Raw genomic sequence first — 17,755 nt, forward strand, 5'->3', positions numbered from 1 at the left:
TGGACTTCACTATTTTTCAAAGCGATTATGTGGTGTTTACGCACTTCACAATTTTATGTAGAATTACTCATTTTGCTAGCTACTTTAAAACTCAACAACGTGTAAATACTAAACGCATTATTTATAGTGTGATTCATTACACTTATAATTAAAAATAAAATAAAAAATTCTATATCTATATACGATCCACTCAGCGAGAACACTTTCTTTATACTAGTTAATTTGGATTGCTTTTATATATATTGATAATGGGTTTAATATGCTAATAAATAAATTTGGAATGAGAATATATTAGGAGAATTAAGTTAGGACTGATAAAAAATTCGAAAATCCGACTCCGACTCCATTCCGACTCTGGTCGGAGTTGGAATCAGCTGTTTTTTCTCTTGAGAAGTCAGAGTCAGAGTCGGAGGTGGAGCTGAACTGACTCTAGCTCCACTTCGATCCGACTCCGATATTATATATATTTTATAAATATATCTGTTTTTTTAATATATTAATTATTAAAATATTGTATATAATTATATTTTATATAGTTAGTTAAACTCCATACTATACTAACTTGAGATCATTATTATTAAATAATATATTTATACTATAATATATATGGACTAAATTGACTAATAATAGTTTATATGTAAACATCATATTATTACTATCATGTAACAATAAATTACTAATATATAAATATAATAACAATGTAATACTAATCAACTAAGTTACTAATGTATAATGACATGTAATACAAATGGATAAACACTAATGAGTAATATATAACATCATAATAACATGTAATACTAATGTATAATAACTAAAGTATAATAACATGTAATAGTAATGCATAATAACTAAAGTATAGCAATGTATAACAACTAATGTTCCAAAATATAATATATAATCACTAGTGACTAGTATAATAAATTAAATATAGAATACTAAGTCTAGTCTATAATTAAGTTAAAAACTAATATAATAATATGTAATATTTTAATAGAACAATATGTAACTAACTACTAACATATAAACATGTAATACTATTATACTAATATATAATACAAATTATACTTTAGCTATTAATAGAAATAAGTTAGACATTAATTATAGTAAAAGTATAATGAGTTAATAACATGTAATTAAACACTATTTATAAAAATTATAGTACAAGTCTATAGACGATAACGTGTAATTAATCACTATAATACAAGTCTATAGATTATAACATGTAATTGTCATGCCGGCCGCCGCCTCAGGAGTCAAGCCCTCACCCACACCCATTCAATTTCACTCTCCTCTCTCCCTCCCTCCCTCCCTCCCTCATAATTTATTTTCCTTCATGCTTAAAACAACCTGGCCTCCACCCTGCATCGCCTGCGAGTCTGCGACCGACAGTCCACCCCCCCAATCTCTCTCTCCCTGCGAATCTCAGGCCTCGTTTGTATTCGTAATCCATCTCAACCTACCTAAACTCATCTCATCTCATCATTACAACTTTCTCAAATTCTCACACAAAATATAATAAACAATTCAACTTTTTCAATTTTCAAAATAATTTTTTCAAATTTCCACACAAAATATAATAAATAATTCAACTTTTATTCTACAATTCACAAACCATCTCAATCCATCTCTGAATCCAATCCACTCCTCAATCTCACCCTGCGAGTTGCGACAGTTGTAGGTTACAACATATTTATTGGTTGTAATCTCATTTCATGGTCCTCCAAGAAATTGAAATCTGACTCCATACATAGCCTCAAAGCCCATGAACTCATTTGTGGGCCTGTGGTTTCGACTAATTAACCCAAAGCCCATGACTAATATGGCCCAATATATATTTATCACTATTAGTTAATATTTTATTATTATTTTATATAATTATTTATTATTATTATTATTATTATTTAATATTTTATCATTAATTTTTATTAAAATTTACAAATCATTCGAAATCATCTCACTCGAAAACGTAATTAATTAGAATTTTTCTTAAAATAAACTCTCTCTCTCGCTCTCAAATTTCCTCTGTAATCTGTCTCTCTCAACTCTCGAAGTCGGAGATCCACAAGGACCTCAAAGGCTTCACGCTGATAGCTAGAGCATCCCGACGGTCCTGTTTCGGGCTTTCGGCTCTGCTAGCTGACGCTGCTGACCCCTAATTTGACCTGCCGCATTCGAAAATCCGGATACCCACGAAACGTAAGTTTATTTTTTTATTTTTTTACAATTAATCTACTCAACCTCCGGTCTTCTCCCTCACCCAGACCGGTCTTCTCTTTTTGAGACGAGTAAAAATTTCTTTCAATTATTAATACCGTCTAGTCTTTCTTTGAATTTTCCATGTTATGACACAAGTTTCATTCAAGCCATTTACTCGTTTACATTTTAATTCTTGCCAATTTTACCATATTGCGCGTAAAAGCTTTTTTTCTTTTAGTTCATAGTTTTGCATGTTAATGGTGGGTTGTAGCAACACATACTAAAAGTCAACTTTTTTAGGTTTATATGGCATTGCAAGAACAATTAGATAAATTCAAGAAGCAGCAAGAGAAATGCCAGTCAACCCTCACAAGCATTGCAGCATCTAATAAGGCCACAATAAAAAAATCCACGTTTGTACCTGCAGCACCGTCAGCTAATGCAAGAACCCCTGCTCCTGCTGTCAAATTTTCTAATGACACAGAGAGACTTCAACATATCAACAGCATTCGGAAAGCCCCTGTTGGAGCTCAGATTAAGCGTGTTATAGATCTACTGCTAGAGGTTTAAACCCAACTTTTCCATCCTTTATATATCCATATGTATTGTTACCTGATGCAAATATTTATTCCTATTGTGATATTTGTGTTTCTCATGGCTGCGATGATTGGAAGGCTGTGAGTTTCCTTTAGAAGACAGTCTATAAGTTTTTTCATTGATTTTTCTTCAAAGTTAGATATTTTTTAATCGATCTTAGATTTGTGTAACTTTATTTTATAATAAAAAATGCAAGTTGTGGGATTTGAGCTTTGCTAAATCTTGAGCCATGTTACAATGGATTTAGTGGCCAATGAGGAGTTGGAGGAGACTCCAATACTCAACACTTATGGAAGGGTGACGATGGCTTGTGAATGGGAGGGAGAAGTTCTTGGAGTTGATGTTCCAAGAAGTTTCAATTTTTACCAGTCCACTTGGGAGTATTAGCCAATATGTGGCCTAGCCTTTCATTGCATTGTTACACTATTATTGATATATCTCTTTCTCTGTTTTTTTTTTTTCTTTTGTTGATAAGAAGTGGTATTTCTCTTTATGGCAATGTTACAATTATTTTGCGTACCAGTGACCTGAATTGGGGAAATTAGGCCTTCATAGGTCCTTTTTTGAAGAAATTCAGGCTAAAGTCATGTTTGGAAAAAAAACAAGATGGCTTAGTTCAGAATTGTGTTATTATCTGTGACTCTACTGGTCTCTTTGAGGGTGGTTGTGTCATTTTCCACACAGTACCTTTTTCCTCAAATAATTGGGCAGCCTTAAAGCCTTGTTCGTATGGCCTTGATATTATGGGAAAAACTGATAATACTTGATAGACAGTCGTACTCCCAATTGAAGGTAATTGTAAAGTCTATATATTTGTGGGTAATCTGTGGTTATGGTTTAGTTTAAAATACTTATAGGGTGTGTCACCCCTTGATGCAGGAGGAGGAGGATCGATAGATGCTGAGTCGTTGAGATATCTCAGCATCTGTCAATCCAAATGCATCAGCCCTCCCCCTTCTGATTTATGAGATCATTAAATGTCAACATGAGTTATACTAGTTATACTGTTATAGTGGCCTTTCAGGACTAGATAAAGCTATTAACAAACAATTTAATCCTGTTCATGTTTGCAGACTAGGCAAGCCTTCACACCTGAGCAAATAAATGAAACCTGCTATGTTGACACGAATGCCAACAAAGCTGTCTTTGACAGTTTGAGGAATAACCCGAAAGTGAACTATGATGGGAAGCGTTTCTCTTACAAGGTAAACTGATAAACTTACGTTGTTGCCGCAGACTTTTATAAACTGATACCTTTTTGGCTTTACCATTCAAGCTGTAAATAATCCTTTTTCTTTATATCTCTTTCATGGTTGATGGCATTTTGACTTTTCTTATTTCATATGCAGTCCAAGCACGATCTGAAGGACAAGACTCAACTTCTTCACTTAATAAGGAAATTCCTGGAGGGCATAGCAGTCATTGATCTTAAAGATGCATATCCAATGGTGATGGAAGACTTGCAGGTACATGCAATATGTTTATGTCTCATTTTGTTTTATGAACTTCTACTTCTTAATATTCACATTTTGAGAATACCAACAGAATTTTGTTTATAGTAGTCTCTGGAAAACCAGGGTTTCTTTTAACCTAGGGGTGTGCCTTGAGCCTCCCATTTCTGTAAGGGGCAGTTTTGCTTCTAACACATGGGAGAGGAGGAACTTGGGAGGTGCATGGTTATCCCTAGCCTATAAAAAACTGATTGATAAAGAAAGGTTGCAAGGAAAGAGTCTCATATTTCATGGAAAGCTGCTGAACAAACCTTTGAGTTCTATTGATTTGATTCTCTTTATACAAGTCACCAATTTGGTTCAAAGGTGGCTGGTAACAGTTTAATGGTGGGATTTGAAAATCCCATCAATTAGTGATTTCCTGCATTCCCTTAAGTGTCAGAGTTGCTAACAAGGTGGAACTGAGAACTCTTTTGCTTAGTATGATGAAGCAAAAGGTTCTAGTTTTTGAATTGTCATCAATAAAAAAGGAGCAAATTCTGTAATATTAATGTGTTAAATGGCCTTAGAACTTACCAGGAAAAAAAAGGTGATAAATGGCCTTGGAGATCAAGTCAAGAGTATATCATCATCCTGGAAAAAGCTTACTATATTGGCCTTATATCCTAAAAGTTGCATGCCCAAGGTGGGACTCAACACATATCTACAACAATCCGAATATCACGAAGTATTCCTGCTTTTGAAAGAAGCCATTGAAATATCTATATGTTTTTTACCTTTAAATGTTAGATTAGATTAGTTTCACAAATAGATTTTCCCTACATAAACAGGAAGTGTGGCTTTGGAGGTGTATTTTGGGAGTGAGGCGATTCCTCGTTGATTTTCTTTTGGTTTTTGTATGTCCGCTTATTCTGCTTGTCTTTTAAAAAAAGGAGAGTTGTTTTTTTTTTTTTTATAATATTTCTTTTATTGTCTATCTTGCTTGTTCTCAGTTTCAGCTCTGAGGAAATTCCTTCTTTTATTGATTTTCCATTTATCTTAAAAGCAAAAGCATCTTCAATTTTCAACAAAAAAAGGTCATAGTGGTAGTAATGGACTAGTTTTTTTTATTTTTTATAAGTCAAGTTTAGTAGTACACTGACTTTCCGAAAATTCTAAAAATGTCTATATAGGGGAGCAGGGTGTTACAGTATGCCTTGGATTTCCACTTGACCTAACAAATGACACCAGTATGCCGTCCTTGTCTCTTCCCTAGACCAAAGGGAAAAAGGGAAAAAAAAAGGTTATAACTCGCTATGGTATAGCTTCAAATTTAACTAAAAGTAACTACAACCACTATCTCCTACACCGAGAGCTTCCTCTACGTCCATTCCAGTAGCAACAGCCCATGGCCATCCCCAAGTCCCACCTCCCTCAACCAGTTTCAACGTTGATGACCAAACCAAGCACCATCCAGCCCAAACGCCCTTACTTCATAAACCCGAAATAGAGTAAATCACTAAATCAGTGCCAACCGACCCAGCCAAAAACCAGCGCAAGTCCCTCCATGTGCACGTCCAATACCCTCTTATTCCACACAAGGCCCACTACTTACCGCCTCCCACAGTTGTCTTGAACCAACGAACTGCTGTTTTGCATAAAACCACTCCTACACAACCGTGACCAGCAAGCCTTCCACATATGACCGACATAATGCGTTGGAGAGAAAGAGAAGCATACGGTAAGAGTGAAACGTCGAACAGGGGCTGAGGAAGAAGATGAGAGGCTTAGGGCAACCCTCCAATGGACTAGTTGCCTATAACGCGAAACATTATTTACACATTGGTACTATTACCTATTTCTCTTCCTTTAGGCAATAAAAATTTGTTGAATTTTTTTTTTCTTCCTTTTTAGGCTTTGAAAGCTGCGGGTCAGATTTGGCTGCTATCAAACTTCGATTCACAGGAAGACATTGCTTACCCAAATGATCCCAGGGTGCCCCTTAAGGTGGATGATGACCTCAAACAGCTGTTTCGGGGAATTGAACTGCCTCGTGATATGATAGATATCGAGAGGGATCTACAGAAGAACGGGATGAAACCTGCCACCAACACTGCTCAAAGGAGGGCCCGGTCAGAGGTTCATGGCATTTCCTCAAAGCAGAAGCCAAAGAAGAAGAAGCACGAGATCACTAAGAGGACAAAGCTGACCAATGCCCATCTACCAGAGCTTTTCCGGAACCTAGAGAATAGTAATTCCTGAAGTTCGGACAAGCGGTTGGTGAACCTTGAAAGGAAGATCAACAGCAGGCTGCGATATATATAGCAAATGCTCCTATGCCCACTCGCATGGGGTTATGTTTGTAGATATCAAGTGTTCTAGTACTGATAAATCCAAATTGATTCTCTTTCCAGATTTGCATACAACTGTCCATTGCTGTTGTACTCGAGCTCTTGTTCCATCACTTTGATAGCTAATGTAAAAGCCAATCTGGTCCAAACTTATAATTTGAGATTTCCCCCAAGTAATCGTAATTTTATTCGTTTGCCTGGAACTGGAAGAATGCTGTGGCTCATCATGTTTATGTGATTTCTTTCTTGTCTATTTTGATTCCTTTATGCAACACGAACACGTGTGTGATCCTATTTGAAAGACGAGCAATTTTCCTGTTTTCTCTTTCAGATGGAGAGCGGTCCATTTGGAATGTTACGACAGCCCAATCAACGAGCGTTTAGAGTGCACTATCTGAAAATCTACCATCTTTTTCCGACTTTGACCCCATCTGTCTTAAGTGTATGTATTATTATGCACTTTTCAAGTATGGTTTAGATGTCTGGTTGCACCCAACCAAATGAACCACTTTGATTAAAATTATAAGCGATTTTGTATATTAATACGTGTATTTATTCAATATGATATATCAGAAAGTAAATTTTATTAAAAATAATATTAATTTAAATTTAGAATATAAATACAACAATATTAATATATAAATTAGTACGCAAACTTGTTTATACATATCAAAACTCTTATTCATTCATATCCATGGAAAAAATAAAGTAGGAAATGAAATTTGGTTCTAGAACGTGACAAAATTGCACTTGTTATCTACGTGTCTTTGATGTTGTCTATCTAGAAAAAAAAAGGAGATATTACTGCATTTATTTGTATTTATTTTTCAGACCTGCTAATCAGTGACATATCAGAGTTTACTTTGACATTTCCAAAAAGTTCGCTCTGTATTTATTAATCTTGGTCCAATTAGTTTGAAATCTTTATAAGCTACACAAGAAGGCTAGCTAGGACAAGGAATTTATAATATTATATGCATATACATGAAGAAAAATGGAAATTGGAAACCCTGGGCAATAGGAGTCGTGTTTGGCTCATAATTAGGATGGAACCAGATCATGAGACCCTCGGTTTTCTTCAGTTTGCTATCCAGTTCAAAGTTAGGCCACGATTAAGACAGGTCGGTGCATTATTCAGCATTCGGGGAAAAAGGGGGGGTCTCGATTTGGCACTTTAGTAACTTATTACTAAGTACAACTTTGTGGAACATTTATTTGCAGGTTGTCCCACCAAAAACAAAAAAATCCCTAACAAAACAAAAAAAACACCTAATTAATTGGTACATCTATCTCTTGAGTCCATTCTGTTTAATTGGTCATTTTCCATTTGGTGTTGACCTCCTCAATATTCGTTACCGTCTATTTTCATGGTCGGCAGAATTCTCAATTTTAGATATGTTTTATGCAGTGTTATCACATCTTTTTTAATTTAGACCCACATGTATGATGTCAACAACTCGCTTTATGAGTATTGTTCAACAACATTATCGAACTTATTGCCTGGAATTCGCAATGGGCAAAATGGAAAGTTTTTCCTCCCTCCGTGAATTACCTAAACATATGTGTTAACGCTTAAAAATAGTGCAACAGTCCGAAATGGAAGAAAGATCCATTCTCGGCCCTGCTAAGGTTGTTCTGGGCCTTGACTAGTGTTGTGTGGAGCCCCCGATGATAATTTGGTGTGGCTGTACGATGTCTGTGTGTACGTCTATGGCAGTGAACATGATTTAAATGCAGATAAAATAAATAGAGGGAGACACAGATTTACGTGGTTCAGCACTGGGTCTAAATCCATGGAAATTCGAGGAGAGAAGAATCCACTATAATATACTTGTTTACAATTTTTCATAGTCTCTCGTCCTCACTATACAATGGAGATCTGGTGTTCCTCCTTTCAGTGGAGTCTCTGTGTTGAGGTTGAAGAATGTGAAGTCTCTCAGAAGCCTAGCCAAAAAGTCCCCTCAAGTCATCTGGTTATTTCTTCTTTTATCTTATGCCCCTTGCTTTACGTCCCTTCACATTTTCTTTGTCACTTTTCCTTTATTCTATATTACTTCTCTGACACTTTACACTCCTTCAATTTTTTGTCATAATTTCCTTATCTCTTCTCATTCTTCACTCTTGATGAATTTTTTCCATTGAGCTGGGTTTAAGAAATACCATAAGTCTGTTATATTTTTTCCCTTATAATACAATTAGTATATTTTTTTTTAGATCGTTCAGAAATTCTCATGCTTTATCATTAATTTCATTTCTCTCTTTATCCTAATTGTAACACCCTTTTTATTAGACATTCTTTTTTTCATAAGTGATGACTAATCAATAAAATTGAAATATCATAATCTCCTTAAAAAAAAGCTTATTGCCATAAGCTGGGATTTGATGCAAAATATGACAACGAACTCTTTTGTTGGTGTGGACTTCAACACCATTCAATATACCACGGTATGCAGAACAAAGGGTTGTGAATAAGAGGCTATTGTTGGTTGAGTGCGTGCCGCATGGCAGTACCTCACGTGAATAACAATATTAATACATCTTTATGATATGTGTGTCTTTTGCTTGGTTTTCCTTTTTTCTTTTACACCACGTCTTCTACAAACACAGGGTTGGTATTAAAACATGTTTATTTTTTGGGCGGAATTAATTTTTATAAAAGTCTACTTTTCAAAAGGGCAAAAAAAAAAAAAAACCCTTAAAGTCTGGCAAGCCAAGGTACGGGTGCGGCCTGGGTCGGTGGTAAGGGCAGGAGAGAGAAATGAGAAGAAAGCATGCATGAGGTTAGAATATTTGTTAGAGATCTAGCGCATGCTTGAGAATGAGAGCCCCTCCACAGATAGATAGATAGAAAGAAAGAAAGAAATGTCCTATAAAGCATGCACGCTCATGATGCATTTACCCTTCCCTTTCCTTCCGCCATGCTGTCAATTGAGCTCCTTTCGCAACAAAGGGCCAGCACTTGCACTTGAACTTGCCAAATTAAAGGGACCATTCTACTACTACTACTACTCATCCCTACACTAATATTGGTCCCAACACCTACAATTCCTACATGCAAGCATCACATGCCACGTGCCAATTACCCATTTACTTCACCATCTTAATTATTATGCTCTTAATTAACTACCTAATGTAAGGAAAGCGCGCCACCTACCAACAACAACAGTCAGGATGAATACAACATCTAATTGGTTTGGATTCCTTATTATTTATTGCTTTTTGAATAAAACTTTCATCATAAATATTATGGGATTACTCTATATATTCAAAATCTATTTTTTCAGTGCGATCCATCACACTATAGAAAGAAAGGACCCACTTTTCCCTAAAAAATAAAAATAAAATTGATATTGTGGGCCCCATGCCCCGCATGCATTCTGATGGACTGGAATTGAATTCATGAGCCATTTAGGGCCAGGCCAGAACACCAGGAAAAGAGGAGACGTGGCCTCTTCTATATATTTTTGGTTGCAACCGTTTCTTTTTGAATTATATATATTAAACTAACGGTCTAAATTCCTTGAAAGTTAGCCCTAGGAAATAGTTACTTTGTTTTTTTTTTTTTTTCATTGATAATTAATATATTTTATTGTATTGGAAGTTAGTGATCTATGATGAGCTAGCTGCATTTGGGGTGTATCCAGTGTGCCACAAAGATATTTTGCCTGCTTGAACGCCGATTTTAGAGTGGGCCACGTACATCGTGATAGGGCGGTGTTAGGGCTCTTGAAATATTAAAATAATAATAATATTAATAAAAGAAGACGACTTTGCACTTGCAGACCACTTAATAATTTATTGGGGAAATTCATTCCTTGTCCGATATGCATGCCAGATATCTTGGTGGGGTTCTGGACATGTGTTGCAATTTTAAAGACAACAGTGTTATTTATCAACATAACCTTTCCAGAAATAAGGCCGGCCGCACTGCAAACGCAAACATTATTATTATTATTATTATTGTTGAGAATAATTGACCAATATTAAAGGGGAGCGTTAAATTTATAAAGAGATTATATAAAATTAATTTTATGAATTGATGTGGTTTTATTTGAGTCGTCAAATTTGTATTATAATAAAAATAATTTTTTAATTTAACAGACTAAGACTATATATATATCAAGACATACTAATTTATAAAATTATTTTTATATAATTATTTTATAGGTAAAGTATTTATGATATTAAAGCGATATATTAATATTGGTTGAAAAGTCTAGCTAGCTATCAGTTTTCAAATCACACATTGAATGAATTTCTCTTGAAAATTCAAAGCTACTATTTCAGCTAATAATTTGTTCCTCTTCCTTTTTTTTTCTGTCGCATATTACAAAGAGAAATCAAACTCAATCTCTAAAAGCTGATGATCAAGACAAAAAGTACTGATCTAATCTAATATGATATTGGAAGTAAGTTATTCTGTGCTGAAACTGGAAAGTGGAAAAGAAATTGATCACTAGAAATTTAACTGATGACGATCTTCATTGAATCATGAGGTCTAGCTCCAGACGATGTTAAAATTACCCTAACGACATTATCATCATACACACACACATATATATATATATATATAATACAATAAATAACACTAAAATAGTATCCTATCTAATAACTATATAAGTCAAGGTCTCCTGAAATTAATAATGCAGTTAATGGAAATGAAAAGGTGCTGCAAATGTTTCGGCCACCATGCACCTGAAATTAGTATATATATATATGAAAGTCTAAGATAGCGGCTCCATGTTGATCTCTAGTACGCCTCAACTGTTTGAGAGTCATGTATGGACCAACTCGTGACACGTACGTACGTGATCCCTATCTATCTAGGGACTAAGTTCCCGACGTTATAGAGTTGAAAACGTGAGTATCTAGGACAGTATAATGAGTACTACGCTTGACATGATATATTAATTTGTTCAGGTTAGGAGAAAAAAAACACTTAGGGGTATAAAAATTTAGATTTGGTATTCATTTGCATTCTTGGTCGACATCGAATCATGGATCACATGATCAGGTTGTTGGCGGCCTCTTGGATTGCTAATTAGTTCCTAAATTCAGGTTGTTGGCCAACTTGGTTCGCTACGATTTGTATCAAGGGAAGTCATGTAGGTGATATTTGTGAGAAAATTCATATGTTTAATTACCTTGATTAATCACCCAGGTGTCATATATAGATCATCATCGATTATTCTTGAAATTAATTAAGACTGTAGTACTCTCCTTTAGATTATGATACGTTGTACTTGGAGGCCTTTCAGTGCAAGTTTGGACTGTAATATTGCTAGGCAATGAACTGATACATGCAGCCTGAAGCTGCATTTAACTCACTTGAATAGCATTTCTCACAACATGCATGAATAAGTTCACGTATTTAACTGATCGATCGTCAGGCGTACGTACTACTTTAAAAATATTTCATATCTTTTTTTCAAGGAGAAGTACGTATGTATGCAGTATAAATGGGAGATTCAACTTCAAAAAGAGACCGATCGATCATGGACTTTAATTAATTAATGAGGTGGAAGCTAAGCAAGGTCTCATGCACAGATTCATCTTACGAGCTAAGAGCATTGGCATTGGCTTCATCAAAAACTTAGCCAAATGTAAAATTTGATGAATTTGATCAAAATCTAGCTGCATTGGATTCATCAAAAGGATAGATGGGAAGTTGCGAGCTACAGTAAATTCATAGTATCCTTCAAATTTGAAGTGTTACTATTCATCAAGCAAATGTATTTTTTATTGTGTTTTAATCTTGCAAGTTGAATGCCATTGGAGTAAAATGACTTGACACTCTTCCTCCCATTTGTCATTGGAGTAAAGTGTAACCGAATGATTTTTTTTTTATATATTTTAAATTTCTATTTGAATAAGAATTAATGATTTTTCTAACTGATTTTCTATTTCAAGAAAAAATTGATTGAAAAAATGTATTTGTTGGATAATTAAGTTGAGGAAAAAAATTAGTTGGGAAACAATAATTTAAATATAAATTAAATTATTAATTAACATATGATTAGTGTAGTTCTAAAAAATTAAAAAATAATATTATTAAAAAAATAATATTATATTATTATTTTGATGAATCAAATGATTAATCCAATGTGGAGTTTTGGCTAAGAAAGTTTTAGATTTATGCAAAACATGTAATTTTCATCAAATTTTGAAGATGACTTTGATGAAGCCAATGCCAATGCTCTAACTGGCTAGCAGCAGAGAGTTTTTACGTACTGGGGAATTGAGGAATAGTACTGTACGTATATGGAAATAATAAATGCTCTTTCAATTCTATGACAATATATATGGTCCCAGCTTCATCGATCCGTGTCGTCACTACTAGTACTTTCCTTAGAAATCTCATGGGCCTGGCCTGCATGTCTTGTTCCCCCAGTGATCTCTGAATAAATTACTACAATATTTTTCCAGATTAGAGAAACCCTCCACAAATTGCATGGCAGATTCCTCACACAACTTGTGTGGATTTCTGCTCTCGGCCAAACAATATCTTTGAGAAAGTTTGAAGTAAAATTTTAGGTTACCGTACATTAATATGAAAATTAAGTAGCGTCATGATCATTTGCAGCTTTATTTTTTATGAGGTTATAACTGATAAAACTATTTCATTGATTTCGGTTGGTTACACAAAATCAAACTATCTCATTTCATCTCGTATAATTATTATAATTTTTTTAAATTTTTACATAAAATATAATAAATAATTTAATTTTTTTAAAATTTAAAATAAAAATTATATTATAAGAATATTTTATTCAACTTTCAACAAAATATTTCATATCATCTAATCTAAACTTTATAAACGAATGAACCCTAATTAATTACGTCAAGTAAACATGATAATGTTTGGTACGTACGTATTAGCTCATGTTTGGAACTTTGGACCGACCGAAATTGAAGACCGAGACTTGTAGTTGCCATGGCTCATTACTGAGCTAAATTGCATGATCATGACAATAACACGAGAATAAAAAGGAACAGAACCTCAATTATATAAATGTGATTCCAACATGTACGTACTTAAATTACAAGTTTACAACTGCCAGTCCAGCCTTTTTGTTTGTAGGGATGAAAAGAGTGTCTGGATCTACCTCGAAATTGAGGTGGGTTTTGTCTGGATCTGCAACTCATACAAAAGATATATATAATCTCTCTTGTAATGATAGAATACAAATATTAGCATGCAGGAGGGAAAAACGCCCAGACAGTCAGACGTATGTGACTACTGTTGGTGTGAGAGAGAGAGAGATTGGAGTTTGAGGAGAGGATTCAAACACGACGGCCTCAAAGGATGTTGTCAGCTTTTCTCCCATTGGACAAATCTTATCTCATCTCTCTGCTAATTATTGGAAAGGTAAGGGATCTGTAGATTTTAATATATATTTAATTTATTTGCTCTTCTCTTTCTTTCTTTTTCTAAAAAAATTATATATAGGAATGGCCAAACATAATGCTGTCATGCACGTGACAAATATACAATTAACACAGAGATGGGTGATCCAAAAATATCACCCACCCACCCCTACACAAGGACCACTTCGATCGGAACAATGCCCTTAATAACCATGCAAGTTTTTTTTTTCACCAAATTATAAATAGTACTCTCCATATAGGAGGGGAGCAAAAGTTTTTACCAGACGAATCAGAAGGTAGAGAAGAAAAATGCCTTAAAGAAAAGAGATTTATTATGCATGATCAGTTACTATTCATTCTCACGTTTTTATATTCTAATTTTTTTATAAAATATAGAGATATTTTTTATAAAATATTATGAAGATGTTTTTTTATAAGATATGAGATATGAGATGTAGAATAATAAATAGTGACTGATAAAAATAATTTTTTTTAAAAAAATATAAACACAAGACCAACTACAGCTTGTTACAAAAGCAAGCAAGCTATAATCATAATCTCCAAGACAAGATTATGGCGGGAATATTAGGTCAGAGTACTCAATTTTATCGGCTTAATTTTAATTAATTATTGATCATTCGAACTCGAATATGTACCATAATACGTACCAAGAGATCAAGAAATAAATAAATAATTAAGGAACATCAATCCTTTATCGAGAGATGAATTAGTAAAAAATCATAGACATGAGCCCCATAGATAAGGCTATGATATATCTATGATCTATCTGCAAAACAAAAAGTGGCAGCTAGACGGACTGTAATGTCAGGGCGGTCCCACCATCTGATTTGTTTGCAAATGTAGTAACATGGGGTGTGTTCTACCGAATTCAGTAATTCCTATTATTATAGCTTAGAGCAAAAAAAAAAAAAAAAAAAAAAATCCTTTTATTATATTTGTCTGTTCAAGTTCTTGGGGTGAAAAAAGAAGACACCGATGATAAGAGAGGAAGGATTCAAGAAAAGCCATGTCAAAATTACACTGAAAAGAATGATTGAATATTTTTTCATTACTACTCAAAAAACCTTAAAGTACTCTCGTACTTGCATTTTTCCCCCCCTACTTCTCTCTCTCTCTCTCTCTCTCTCTCTCTCTCTCTCCTTGTCTTGTCTTTGCAGCTGCATCAAATAGTTCCCACAGTTTCCACATCAAACCCATAAGCATCACGCCTCTCCAAGACAAACCACCCCCTCTCTCTCTCTCTCTCTCTCTCTCAAAAATGTCTATAAACCACTTGTCTACGGATCTTCCAGAAACACTCTGGTGACTCAACAGCAACACCCGCTCATGGAGCCAATCCCAAATCATCCTCCATCTTCTTCGAAAACCGACCCTTCTTGGAGCCCCGAACTCTATCAGCAACAACGGGCCTGGCTTAACTTCCACAATTTCCAAGAACCCACGTCCATGTTCCGCCATCCAATTAATACCCCCATCGACTTCAACCTCAACCACGACGACAACGACGACGATTTCGATGACCAAATCCCGGAAACCCCTGCCCACCAAAAAGCAATCTTAGAGCAAGAAGAAGAACCACAACCAGCCGATGAATCCGAAAAAGAACCCATGTTTGAAAAGCCATTGACCCCTAGCGACGTCGGAAAGCTCAACCGCCTCGTCATCCCGAAACAACACGCTGAAAGGTATTTCCCACTCGGTGGCGACTCGGGCTTGTTGCTGAGCTTCGAGGACGAGTCCGGAAAGTACTGGCGCTTCCGGTACTCGTATTGGAACAGTAGCCAGAGCTACGTACTGACAAAAGGGTGGAGCCGCTACGTGAAGGAGAAGCGCCTGGACGCAGGCGACGTCGTTTTGTTTGAACGACACCGGACTAATGGCGAGCGTTTGTTTATAGGGTGGAGGCGCCGAGTGGCCGCTGCGCACGATAGTGGTGGTGACAATGGGACGTTGATGGCCGCACAGCACAGTAACAGTAGTGGAAGTGGGTCGGGGTGGACCAGAGTGTTCTATTCTGCGCACCCTTATCCTACGCATCATCATCATCCTCTCCCATACCAACCTGACTGTCTTCATGCAGGTGTCATGTCTTTCACATTCTTTTCTAACCCTATCTCTTTACTAGCGCCCACAAACATCCCTGGAAAATAAAATAAAAATTTAACTATATATTTCAAAGATTTTTGGAAAAACATAAAACCATTTACTTATTTATCATATTTGTAAGAAAAAGAGCATTATACGAGCACATGAAAGTGCGTGGAGGACACCTTCCAAGTACATCAGACGAAGGTGGTCGTGTAAACTAGTAAAAGTTCCAGTGACGCGTGTTACACACGCGTTACAGTTATCTTCAGATGTATTTTACTTTAAGTTTGCCAGTAAAAACAAACGTTAATTCGAATAAGATTATATATAATACTAGCTGAGTGTGTTTTACAGACAAGAAATGGAGGCATTACATGCACGAACATGCGGTTCGGTTAAATATTAATATTTCTATATTATTACAGGGTCCCCTAATCAGAGCCAAACGACGCCGACGGGGAGCTCGAGGGTACTGAGGCTGTTCGGAGTGAACTTGGAGTGCCAGCCCGAGGAGTCCGAGCCATGCACACCTGACGGCTCGTCTTCGTCGAGCCAGGGTCCAGCCTACCAGCATCATTTTTATAATCACCATCATCAACCAGCTGCTAATTATTCTCATTCACATCCTCACAGTACTCACATGGTATGTACGTACGTACGCCAATTATTTTAATGCGATATTAATTAAAATTGCTATGTAGCCATGACTAGACGTAAGACGTTAATATTTCTCTGCTAGGCTTTCGTTGTTTCCTCTAATCAGACAGGTTAAACATCAACAATAATAAAGAATACTTGAGTACAAATTAAAGCCGTTCATAGAATGTTTGACACCTTTTGTCTCAAGCACATGCGAGTTTCGGATAATCTGTCTTCATGAAATTATATTGTTCAGTTGGTGAAACATTTTGAGAAGATCGAATTATCGGGTGGGTGGGTAATTATATATATATATATTACATCTACAAAACTAAAACGGTCTTGTTTCTTCCCAACAAACAATGTTGCTCGTAATTAGCTAGCTAATTAAAACATATTTTGGTGACTAGAGTATTGGATCTATGAATTGAGGGCCCTATAAAATGTCATTTTATATGATTGCTTACAGTGGCTCATGTTGAATAATTAATGTAGGATCAAAGATATATATATATATATCCATGATTTAAGAGAAAAAAAAACACTTCCTTTTTAACAGAGTGTAATCACAAGGTTGCAGGTTCCCAAACCAAACTTTTACTTTTACTAGTTGAGGTTGGTTTGGTTAATCTGGTAGCTTTTGCTTTCGGCTGGTTACAATTTGGAAAGTTGAAAGTGATAATTCAGGTCACCATTCAACCTTCCAGATTACTTGTATATAGAAACAATAACCAAGCCACAGCTGACCAAATAATTGATGGCCAACTAGATGGGTCATGATAGCTTTGCAGGCAAGCTAATTCCCGATGGATGATAGATATCCTGCACATTTTCTTTGTCAATAAAGTATAATTATGATCAGGTAATGTGTGGGAATATTGTAACAGGATATCACTTTCTCCCAAGATGTCAACCAGATGAGAAATCGCCGAGGATAAAGATCTGTGGATGTGACGCTCTGGAGTTGGATTGATTTATCTAACCTACTTGAAGGGTCCCAAGAAAAAAAAAAAAAAAAAAAGGAAAAAAAAATTATATACAGATACATAAAAGTTGGAAATCCCA

The 17,755-nt window shown here is 35.4% G+C and overlaps 2 protein-coding genes across 2 annotated transcripts; both read left to right on the forward strand.

Annotated features, from left to right (window-relative positions):
* Positions 1 to 1,968: 1,968 nt before the first annotated feature.
* Positions 1,969 to 6,777, forward strand: LOC108990514 (transcription initiation factor IIE subunit beta-like). The gene is made up of 5 exons (XM_018964506.2): positions 1,969 to 2,196; positions 2,497 to 2,760; positions 3,867 to 3,998; positions 4,143 to 4,259; positions 6,138 to 6,777. The coding sequence occupies exons 2-5, from the start codon at positions 2,503 to 2,505 to the stop codon at positions 6,483 to 6,485; spliced, it is 855 nt and encodes a 284-aa protein (XP_018820051.1). The 5' UTR covers positions 1,969 to 2,196; positions 2,497 to 2,502; the 3' UTR covers positions 6,486 to 6,777.
* An 8,284-nt stretch (positions 6,778 to 15,061) lies between these two features.
* On the forward strand, positions 15,062 to 17,729 carry LOC108990503 (B3 domain-containing protein At2g36080-like). The gene is made up of 3 exons (XM_018964495.2): positions 15,062 to 16,043; positions 16,477 to 16,694; positions 17,578 to 17,729. Exons 1-3 carry the CDS (start codon positions 15,290 to 15,292, stop codon positions 17,626 to 17,628), a joined length of 1,023 nt encoding a protein of 340 aa, XP_018820040.1. The 5' UTR covers positions 15,062 to 15,289; the 3' UTR covers positions 17,629 to 17,729.
* Positions 17,730 to 17,755: the final 26 nt, after the last annotated feature.

This window comes from Juglans regia, chromosome 4 (assembly GCF_001411555.2).
Source record: "Juglans regia cultivar Chandler chromosome 4, Walnut 2.0, whole genome shotgun sequence".
Lineage (NCBI taxonomy): Eukaryota > Viridiplantae > Streptophyta > Magnoliopsida > Fagales > Juglandaceae > Juglans > Juglans regia.